Source organism: Arachis stenosperma, chromosome 3 (genome assembly GCF_014773155.1).
Source record: "Arachis stenosperma cultivar V10309 chromosome 3, arast.V10309.gnm1.PFL2, whole genome shotgun sequence".
NCBI lineage: Eukaryota > Viridiplantae > Streptophyta > Magnoliopsida > Fabales > Fabaceae > Arachis > Arachis stenosperma.
In genome coordinates this window covers 157,879,581-157,891,132 of record NC_080379.1, presented here as the reverse complement: position 1 = coordinate 157,891,132, position 11,552 = coordinate 157,879,581, and the positions used below count along the sequence as shown (strand labels likewise).

The 11,552-nt window shown below is 33.7% G+C and overlaps 2 protein-coding genes across 3 annotated transcripts; one reads left to right on the top strand and one right to left on the bottom strand.

The window, feature by feature from the left end:
- Positions 1-1,325: 1,325 nt before the first annotated feature.
- LOC130966851 (mannose-1-phosphate guanylyltransferase 1) lies at positions 1,326-5,050 on the top strand. 2 transcript variants are annotated; one of them, XM_057891675.1, is made up of 5 exons: positions 1,326-1,675; positions 3,070-3,202; positions 3,603-3,665; positions 3,763-4,002; positions 4,076-5,050. In XM_057891675.1, the coding sequence occupies exons 2-5, from the start codon at positions 3,092-3,094 to the stop codon at positions 4,745-4,747; spliced, it is 1,086 nt and encodes a 361-aa protein (XP_057747658.1). In that variant the 5' UTR covers positions 1,326-1,675; positions 3,070-3,091; the 3' UTR covers positions 4,748-5,050. The 2 variants fall into 2 exon arrangements, with proteins under 2 accessions (XP_057747658.1, XP_057747657.1); XM_057891674.1 differs by having other exon boundaries at positions 1,328-1,675; positions 3,061-3,202.
- A 171-nt stretch (positions 5,051-5,221) lies between these two features.
- LOC130966850 (histone acetyltransferase type B catalytic subunit) lies at positions 5,222-8,535 on the bottom strand. The gene is made up of 9 exons (XM_057891673.1): positions 8,254-8,535; positions 7,685-7,794; positions 7,524-7,592; positions 7,337-7,375; positions 7,179-7,255; positions 6,934-7,033; positions 6,720-6,801; positions 6,458-6,618; positions 5,222-6,326 (listed from the first exon to the last, which is right to left on the bottom strand). Exons 1-9 carry the CDS (start codon positions 8,372-8,374, stop codon positions 5,652-5,654), a joined length of 1,434 nt encoding a protein of 477 aa, XP_057747656.1. The 5' UTR covers positions 8,375-8,535; the 3' UTR covers positions 5,222-5,651.
- Positions 8,536-11,552: the final 3,017 nt, after the last annotated feature.

Genomic DNA, 11,552 nt, shown 5'->3' with positions numbered 1-11,552 from the left:
TTCTAGTTTGTAAAATTTACAGAAAAGTAGGTTTTGCATGATTATTGATAAAAAATGTTATTTGTACACTAAAATCAGTCACTATATATTTATGTACAAATATATGTATTATTTAACTTATGTTTAATATGTATTTTTATATTTTAAAATGTATTTTATACTAGTAGCTGATTTTAGTATATAAATAATATGATTGATTATTGATGTCTCTAGAAACATTCATGACTTTTACCTTTACTTTTAGGAGAATTCCATGATTCCTAAAGAATTGGTACCTAGCTTAAAAAATGAGAAGAAAAAGTGTGGATCTCATTTTTTATATTTGTATGATGTGTAAAAAACTAAAAATTATGCATGGTAGAGTGTTTTGAAATTTAAGATAAAAGAATATAATAAAAAATAATAAATAAATAATTGGAACTGAATAAACAAATAATGAGAGAGTGCTTTGAAGTTTAAGATAATTTATGTAATTTAACTTAAATATATAATTAATAAAAAATTTAATAAAATAAAGTTATTTTGATGTGCTATGTTCGACCTTAAATGCCTGATCGTTTTATAATTTATAACGTCGGCACCGCATTACATCAAGCATTTGTGGAGTCCATTCATACCAGAAGAGAAGGCAGCAAAGTTTGTAATGAATTGGTTACTTAAGTCAAGTCATTCAAATTATGTTGTTTCATTACGAAGATCTAAGAGTTTTTTCTTGTTGGAAGAAAAGGCAGGCATAAACTATAGTAGGCCAAAGAAAAGAAAAGCATAAACAAAGCATGCGGCATTAAAAATGGCAAAATGTATGGAATTAATTAAGGTGTGCGCTGGAAAACCAAGCGTCTTATAAATGACAGCTTACCACACGTGCCTAAAAATGGAAGCATCTACATGTGCTTGAAACGTGTTCCTATCTCCTCTATCCAAATAGTAATTAATCATTAAGTGGCACAAATAATTATGGACTAATAATAGCGGACATATGTTTGCATGATTGAAATCTCAAATTTTAGATCAGATGTCTTGGCCGGACGCACAATCTTAAAACTACTAGTCTGCTAGGGCTGTTGCCAAATTAAATGACTCAAATGTGTAAAATCATGACCAGATTTTTTACAAAAGGGAAAGGCTCAAATAGTCAAATGACATGAATCCCTTGGAGCTGGAGGTTTTGACTGCAATTTAAAGAAAGATAAAAAGAAACTTTGCTCCTTCTTATACACGAAGCTTTGACGTATGCTCTTTGTGTTGCTGATATAACATTACTGATAAAATAACCATGTAATAAAGAAAAGGGAAAAAAAAATCATATTTCATGTTTAAATAAGCAAGTTAGTAACCCAAAGTGGAGAAAGGCCTAAAACTAAAAGCTAAGAACTCACCGACGCTGCTCCGCCAAACAAGGCCTTACTAGCTTACCCTCCCTTGAAGGACTAAAAAGGAATAAATCAGTTTAACTGTTAAGTATTCTAGAAAAAGAAAAAAAAAGTTATATAGTTAATTAAAAACAGAAGATGACGATTGACGAAGAAGACAGAATCCACCAACGCCATCGCAACACAGAGGGTCTAAGGGGTTTGGTTGTTTCAGCCACTTCCACAGCCCACTAATTCACCGTCTTCGCTCCCTCCATTTTCGCCTTTCGGATCTCTCCGATCTCATTTTATTTTTCTCTCAGGTCAATTCAATTCCTCTCTCCCTCTCTCTCTCTCTCTCTCTCGATTTGGGTTCACGTTGAGTTATCGATTTTTCTTTTTCGTATTTTTGTGTTGATATTAGTTTCCTGCATTGATTGATTGAGATGAGGCTATTCTTGCAATAACATTGTTTATGTTTGTTCCGATTATGAATTATGCTTTACATGTTTGAATTCGTGATTGCTCTATATTTCATATTTTTCACGTGGTGTTCGTATTTGTAATGTGGATTTGTTATTCACTTTGTATTTAACAAGGGTGAATGAAATTCATTTTGTACTAGTCAGATCTGGTGCTGCTGGTGTTACTGTTTCTTAAATTTTCTGTTTTCTTTTAGTTATTGGATTGCTTTATCTGTTTAGTAGATGTCTTTTCGTGTTCTTCGATTTTATGCCTGGTGCATTTGTGATGTAACAGAATAATTCTGACGTAAAAAAGTCCTGATGTGATGTGTTTAGTTGCTCTTTTGAGAAATCTGTGTCTGAAAACAATATAAAGAAGAAGCCTTTTACCCCATGCCCTGAGCTGAACTGGCCTGACTCAATCTTGTGTTTGATTTATATAGTAACCTTATTCTTACTAATTTCTTGTTGTTCAAAATTCGTTGGCAAAGTTATCAGTGTACCAAAATGTAATTTGGAACTAGATTATTCCTATGGATTTCTTTCGATAGTAGTCGAACTTAACTCCCTATCTGTTGCATATTTGGTTCTCTAATGCATAGTTAATGCAATTACTTGAACTCTTTTCCAGTGGACATTTTGTCATTGTGAAAGCTATGTAGGAAATATTTTAGAACTGAAATAAGGAAGCATCCTTGTACTATAAATTAACAGCACAATACTGAATTTTACCTTGTAGTATGGTTACACTTTAGATACAATGCCATTTAGGAATCAAGCCTCTCCAGAGTTAAGCCATTTTTTGTCATTCTCACTGAAAGTTAGTGCCTATGAATAGCTGGATTTTGTCTTTGTTTCCACCTCCAGATAAACCTTCTGCATCACTCTTACTTCCCTTTATACATATATGATTCTTATTAAGACGCATAACCTGATCTTTTTGTTGGTTCTTTTGGATGCGTATTAAATATTTTCAGGTCCTATGTCTTAAGCTTAGTTAACATACTGTTTTTCTCTGTTTTTTTTTTTCAAATATCTCAGTCACTATCTTTATGTGTATTTGAGTCACACTCCCAAGAACACCTGCTAGCTGAGGTGCAAATTCTTTTTGTTTTTTTACTTTTGCCAAATGTCTTAAGAAACTTCTTTCTTTACTTGGATGTATATTTATAGGACAGGGCAGAATCTCTCACATCTGAGGTTGTGTTCTCTGTTGACCTTTATTGATCTGATTCTAAATTTAGAATTTGTAGGAAAAGCAAAAGGCATATAACAATGAAGGCGCTGATTCTGGTTGGTGGGTTTGGAACAAGGTTGAGGCCATTGACACTCAGTGTTCCCAAGCCTCTTGTTGATTTTGCTAACAAACCCATGATTCTGCATCAGGTAAGGTTTTCTGATTCCTCTTTCTGGAATTCATACCTCAATTATGCCTGTATGAGTAAATTAGTGATTGGGCTTGTTGAGTAGCACGTGTGCTATCTCTAATGTAGTTTCTTCAAGATATCATGGATATGTCATCTTTTCAGAAGTTTGTATAAATAAGACATTTCTGATTTTTATATTTTGGATACACGAAAGCTATATTATAGCCTGTTAGATGGATGAATGGTCCCTACCTACAATTTTTATCTTATCCAATAACCAACCTCGAGCATGTATTTAAAATATGTGCATGTGCATGAGCCAAATTTGTATTTATGCATCTCCTTCTTGTATAATTGTCTTAAGAGGGATTAATAGACCATCATAGTGATTTACCTTTTTCATTTTATTTACTTTACAGATTGAAGCCCTTAAGGCTGTTGGAGTCAGTGAAGTGGTACTAGCTATCAATTACCAACCAGAGGTTAGGATTGTAAACCCTCCTTATCACACTATGTTGTCAAGGCTTCCCTTTTTTTTTTTTTTTCCTTTTCTGAATTTGGCAATACTTTTTCTTGTAGGTAATGTTGAATTTCCTGAAGGATTTTGAAGCAAAGCTCGACATCAAAATCACTTGTTCTCAAGAAGCTGAACCAATGGGGACAGCAGGCCCCTTGGCTCTTGCCAGAGATAAGTTGATAGATGAATCTGGAGATCCATTTTTTGTTCTCAACAGTGATGTTATCAGTGAGTACCCACTTAAAGAAATGATCAAATTCCACAAAGCTCATGGCGGAGAGGCTTCCATAATGGTGACAAAGGTAACCGGATTTAAAAATTTGAAGTATTGGAAACATGCCAGAGTCAATATCATTTTTTAGTATATTTTTGTAGGTTGATGAACCATCCAAATATGGTGTGGTTGTGATGGAGGACACCACCGGGCAGGTTGAGAAATTTGTAGAAAAACCAAAGTTGTTTGTTGGTAATAAAATCAATGCCGGAATCTACCTATTGAACCCCTCAGTTTTAAATCGGATTGAACTGAGGCCCACTTCAATTGAGAAACAGGTGTTTCCAAAGATAGCGGAAGAGAAAAAGCTCTATGCAATGGTTCTGCCCGGATTCTGGATGGACATTGGAATGCCAAAGGACTACATTACCGGCCTGAGACTCTATTTGGATTCATTGAGGAAAAAGACTCCTTCTAAGTTGGCCGCTGGTCCCAACATTGTGGGGAATGTCATTGTGGATGAAACTGCCAAAATCGGCGAGGGGTGCCTCATTGGACCTGATGTTGCCATTGGCCCTGGCTGCATTATTGAGTCAGGTGTCAGGCTCTCAAACTGCACAATAATGCGAGGAGTTCGTGTAAGAAATCATGCTTGCATATCAAGCAGCATCATTGGTTGGCATTGCACTATCGGGCAATGGGCTCGTTTGGAGAACATGACTGTCCTTGGAGAAGATGTGCATGTGTGTGATGAAATTTATACCAATGGTTGCCTTATTTTGCCCCACAAGGAGATCAAGTCAAGCCTTGTGACGCCAGAGATAGTCATGTGATGTTGATGTCTTTCAAATTTTTCTTCTTTTAAATGAATGTCAACTAAATTCTTAGCATGTGGCTTGGTGGTAAGTTATTAAGTCTACATTTTGTATTTTGGTTTTATTTGGCATCCATTTGTTTTCCCTTCATCACAGTTCTTTTCTCTTTACCTGCATTTATACACGTCAGTTTGTCTAGAATCAGTCGGTGCCATGATTAACAAATGTTAAATGGCATTAAGTTTAGTCATGCTTCAAAAGTTCAAAGTCATGTAATTTTCACTCTGTATAGAAATTATTTATTTAGCTGTTTCTGAATTCTATCTAAAATCGTTCGTATATTATGAGCTAGAAATAGAATCAAATCTAGCTAGAAAACAAAATAATTGATGCGACATTGTCCCGAAAGGGAAAGGCACACTACGATTTATCACCTCTGTATTTCTTACGTTGGGACCAACATGGCAGAAGGAAAATTTAAAACAAAATTGATTAAATAGAAAAACCATTTATCACTTGATGCTTTAGATTTTATACAGAATAATTTAGTGTCAAGGATCCAGTCCCTATTTTCCATGTATAAAATATAATATTAAGCTGAGAGCGTCAAAGATCATTTTTGGTTTGAATTCGTCTTCATGTCTAGGATATAAGAAGCTGCTCAACAGCACTAGATTTAACACAATTTACTCCGATCAATCCATCTCATGTCCGCTACATGCTTGTAAATCCTAAAAAGCAAAAACTACGTCACACTGGTTCCTCTACAGCCTAGAAGGAAAAATTTTCAAATAGAGCCTATTAAAAAGAACCACAAACAATGTTTTCTGATTCCAGGGATGGATTCAGAAATGCCTACCAAGGTAAGCATAAGATTTGTCCAGAAACAAAACCTCCAATTGTCCACCTTGACACCATCTTGTCAATTAACAGCAACATCTGCGCTCTTGCGATGCAGGAATACCTTCTCCGCAATCGACTGTATTTCTTTCACCCTTTCTTGAACCAACTTCTGCAGTTGCTCTTCTTGATTTGGCTGACTGTCATCCACCTGCACAGCATTGTCTTCGTTCACTCCTGATTTGAACATGACAAATGACATCTCCTCTGAAAATTCAGTTGGAACGTCAATGAGTTGCTTCCCAGAAGTGCCAGAATCTTTTCCAGAATCTTTTCCTAAGATGTCATACTTTACGCGGTTGCAGATAACGCTCAGAAAGTTATCCATGTGCTTTTCAACAGGATTAAGGCCAAGGTAGAGCAAAACCTCCCAACATTGGAGAAACTGCTTCCTGTTAATTTTCAGAGTTTTCCTGGCATACTCAATAGCACTGGGAGGTGGCATTAGTCGTGGACGATTAGTCTTCTTTGATAGTCTTCCTTGCTTTAGCAGTGAAACAGCAGCCTTTACTGACTGCTGGATTGGTTCACAACAAAGCAGGCGAGGTATATCCAAACATGTGCGGATGTGTTGCAGGTTATCTAATGGCTCTTCTATTGTGATGTCAAAGACATTTTCAGATACGGCAACATCATTTAGCACTTCAAGAATATATCGGCCATAGCCTTTGTGCTGGTAATGAGGCAATACAAGTATCTGCCATGCCATCGACAGCAGATATCATATAAACAGTACCAGAAAGAAGTGTTTCAGCATATTATGAAAAAGCATGTTCAAATTGGTTGAGGGTCCAACAGCTATTAGTGAATTTCAAAAACACAACAAACCTGGCTAAGTCGCAATCGAGTACCACCAGGATAGTGGTAAAATCGGTAGATAGCAGCAAAACCAATCAACCTACATTGAATCTCTCCCTGTTGACCAGTTTCATTCTGGGTTACAAGATACAATTCCCAGTGTGGATCCGTAACATCAATTGGACTGCTACCTATATGACAAATAAACAGAACTTGTTAAAAACATTTATATGAAAGATGAATATCCCCTATAGACAAGCAATACTATGATATATTAATGGGTGAAAATTACCATCGACAAGAAGAAGCACAAGAGGTATTAGACGACTGTAAAGGTGCCCAGTAGCCATGCTGCCTACCACCATACGAACAACCTACTTCAGGAGATATATATCAAACAACACACAGTTTCAAAATATTACCCTAAATATGCATGTGCATGACTAAGCAACTAAGCTTCTGCCATCAGCATTGACAATATATTAAACCTAAATTTAAATTACAACCTCAACTTTAGATGTCGCTGAATCTGCATCCGTATTAGAATCACTGATCTGCCCATTAAAAACTTTCGGCTGCAAAACCTCGCCACTTGAGATAGTTGTTCTGCAAACCAATAAAATTAGCAATACCATCCACAGTAATACAGTTTTAAAATCCATTTTTCAGTTAATATATTAAAAACATGGAAAGGCTTCAGAGAGAAAATGTGATATTTTAGAGCACAAACAAAGTAATGAACATATATTACCTGATAAAATCCTTATCTGTGATAAAAGTTTGAATGAATTCATCTTTGCTCTCAACAAGAGTCTCAGCAAAAATATTCTGTGAAAAAAAAAAATAAGCCACACTATAACAGGTAAAAGGTACACAAACAACGGTCTCACAATGGATATTGATGCCAACCTGAAGAGCAACTTTTAGGTCTGTGATCCCCTTGCCTCTCTTTAAGGTTGAAACATTGAATGGTAAATTTACAGAAAGTGTCAAAAACAATACAAAGGAATACAAACAACAGAAAAATTGTAAATTTTAAAACCACCGACGAGGTACCATCCATTTTCCCTCAATAGTCTACGAATTCAGCACTTACATCAGATGAACTTTGAAAGGTAATATCAGCATATGCCCGAAACGATATGCTACTAACCCAGATATTAATCTGCATAAATAATTATAGAACGATAACATCATATAGCATGATGAAATGTTCAGATAAGATTATAAGAACGTTTTACAACAAACATATCTGACCTTTAACCCCTCGTATCCATATATTTTTCCATCATCACCAAAAAAGGCATTCAAATCCACAGGCTCAATGGCCGAACTCTCTGGAGCCAGGAATTCCTCTTTTTTTGAAACTGCACATCAATTCTTAGAATTCAATCATATGGAGACTGAAAACGGGAAGAAATAATAAACCAAATAAATGCAAGACCGTGTAACAAAGCCAAACAACCAAATATTTTCATATTTTCAAAGATATATAAAACAAATCAATTGAATAACAAAATCAAGATAATAAAGTGCAGAAAGTCAGAAACTACACCAACAAAGGCTCCATGTCTCCATCGAACCCACAAATAATGTTTAATTTCATAGTCAGATTCTTAAATACATGAAAATGTCCAACTTGAACAAATAAACAATATAACATATCCTGGAAACCTATAATGTTAAAAACACCAAACTCACTCTGAAAAAGTGAGAAGTTACTAAACTAGACCCAGAACTAATCTCTTTAAACATTTTCATTTTCAAAAGGTAAAACCGTTTCGCGTCAGAAAGTGGAGACGGCCAAATCAAAATGCAGTGAGTACCTAGGAAGATTCTGATGCAGTGTTTGGCTTCAACACCGTCGTCTTCGTCGGAGAACCCAACGCGGCGTCGCTTCTTGGGTTCGATGTTGGGATCTGTATTATGCTGCTGCTTCTGCCCCATGTTCTGAGCTTAGAGAGAAGAGAGAAGAGAGAGGGGTTAGGGTTTTGTAGAGCGGGAAATGAATTGGGAGGGGAAATTAATTTGGACCATTTTGTAATTTATACAACTCAATCCTCAATAGTTCTAGGACCAACATGTTTCAGTAAACCCTGCTTTTTTTTTCTTTTTTTTGGGTAAGCTTTCATTCTCTCTCCCGCAAAAACTTATTAACAAAAATGATTATTCTCCATGTACAAGGCTAAGGATTTGATGGTCCTAAAAGATTTTGACCATTAAATGCCTTATAATAAAATATTTTTTTAAGTTTTTTTAATAATTATTAAATAAATTTTTTTAATTTTAATTATAAATTAATTTTATATATTTTATTTAATTATAAAAAATATTTTTTATTTTATAAATTATTATTTTATTATTCATCTATTCTATTTATTAACAATCAAAATAAAAAATAATAACGAATTAGATCTTTTGTTGATCGTAATAATTTTTTTAGCCATTTCAATTGATTAAAAGTTTATATTTGATTCGTGAGGGGCTGTAAAAATCAATCGATTGAATTTCAAGTTTCCCATAATTCAATTGATTAGACGGAACAATCGATTGAAAATTGCAAGGCAGCATCGCAAAAATCAACCGATTAACAATCGATTGAACGACGACTAAAATGTGGGTTTTTTAAAATCCAATCGATTACTTATACTACCCAATCGATTGAATGCTTCAAAACAACCTGAGGTCTCACAATTCAATCGATTGGTTGTGTTACCCAATCGATTGAAAGCTTTTTCAATTTTTCTCTATTTCTATGCACTATAGAGATATTTTAATTTAAAAAACTCATATTTTTATGATGAAGTAATGTCATTTTTATTTATTATTTCAACAACAATGCCATATAAATTTTATGTCTTGTGAATTATATTTTATTTTATATAATTAATTTATGTAAAAAATTTTCATATCTTTTTATTTGTTTGCATTCTATTTTATTCTTTTCATTTGTTCAAGACTTGACCTCTTTACTGAATCTTGACTAGAAAAAAAAAAACACCATGCAATATATATGAAAGCATTTTAATAATCTATTCATATATTCCTAAGACATATATGAAGTATATATATTACAAATTTTTAATCAATTCTTCCTAAATTAACAATGGAAGCCCCTTTCCAATCCTCCATTAGAGCGATACGACTTTTAGACTTATCATTTTTAGATTTTACAGTTTTCTCAGGAGGCACACGATCCATTATTCCCTCATTGTAAAGCTCTAATAACGTTACTTTTATGCTGTGCTATGCATTCTGAGCCTCCAATATATAGAACATCTGATTCGCAGCTCCAGAGATGACACCAACATCACTCGACAATTCGTCATTCTGCATGATGAAGAGCACAGAAGAATAATTGGATTTCAATATAGAACATTTGAGCAGATATAAAAAGCAGTTAAAACAGGAAAATATTGAATATCTCATGCACTGCCGATATCCCCTTATTTCTCAAAAAGGAGGAGCATTTCAAGCAACGAATTTCTGGTCAAAAATGTCAAAAATAAGAACATTCATTACCAGCCAATACATGATTTTAAAAAGGGTAAGTCAAGAGACATTATAACTACCCAGGCATTGAGTCATAAGCCTGCACCACTCTCTCATTATACATAAAGAGATTGATACATGATTCTAATGGTGGGATTGAATAATTGGTGATAGATTATTCACCAATTTATAATGTTAATATTAAAGAAAAGATAAGATTAGAGTATCTAAATCAAAATAAAGTCTTAAAAATTGAAGATAGAATTTAAAGTTAAGATAGATGAATAATAAGATAATAATTTATAAAAACGATAAGAAAATTGAAAATGGCGTAGTACACAATTCAATCGATTGGGTAACACAAGCAATTGATTGAATTGGGCAAATCCATATTGCTTTCATGACTTCAATAGAATGGGTAACACAACCAGTTGATTGAATTGTGAGACCTCAAGTTACTTTGGAGCATTCAATCGATTGGATAGGATAAGAAATCGATAGAATTTTAAAAAACCAACATTTTAGTCATCGTTCAATCGATTGGGTAATATGACCAATCGATTGATTTTTGCGAAAACCATGCTGTCGTGCAATTTTCAATCGATTGTGTGATAACCTGTAGTCCAATCGATTGAGTTATGGAAAACCTGAGATTCAATTGATTGTTTTGATAATCCAATCGATTGATTTTCAAATAAACACGATTTCACAGCCCTGATGAACGTCACGGATCAAATATAAACTTTTAATCGAATAGAATGGTCAAAAAGTTTATTACAATCAATGGAAGATCTAATTCGTTATTGTTTTTTATTTTGATTGTTAATAAACATAATAGATGAATGATAAAATAATAATTTGTAAAATAAAAAATAATTTATATAATTAAATAAAATATATGGAATTAATTTGTAATTAAAATTAGAAAATAACTATTTACCAGTTGTTAAAAAAACTTAAAAAACATGTTTTTGTGGTGTTATAAATTAGAATGATAAATATAGTTTGAAATAGTGTTTGTAATCATAGTTCAAAATGGTGATAGTAATAGGTTCTAAGAACAAAAAATAGGTGTATTTTTTTTATAAAAAAGCAATATCGAAATTCACTTATATTGACTTGATCATCAAGTATCTTCTGCACATACCTACATTCTCTATTCTTGGTGCTTCGAGTTATATCTCAATGTCTCATCCAATGGAGAATAAGATCATCTAAAATATCTATACAAGATTAATATGAATGAATAATTTCCCTTGCTTGACATGCTTTGACGGCAAAGCAAAAGAAGCTTTATGCTATTATTTGAACAAAAACAACAAAACGTTAATATGAATGAATAATTTCCCTTGCTTGACATGATTTGCCGGCAAAGCAAACGAAGCTTTATGCTATTATTCGAACAAAAACAACACCACGTTATCCTACCAGATGGAGTCAACAACATAGATCAAACATCAAACAACGCCAACTATTTGTACTTACGAAAAGGTGTTTAGATCCACAACGGATTAGTCATTGGCTTGCCGAACTAGAAAATACCGTGGATAACCAAAAAACATAAACATTTTGATTTAATCCACTTCACTCTTTACCTCTCTTTTCTATCCTATTACAAATCAAACCTTCAAGA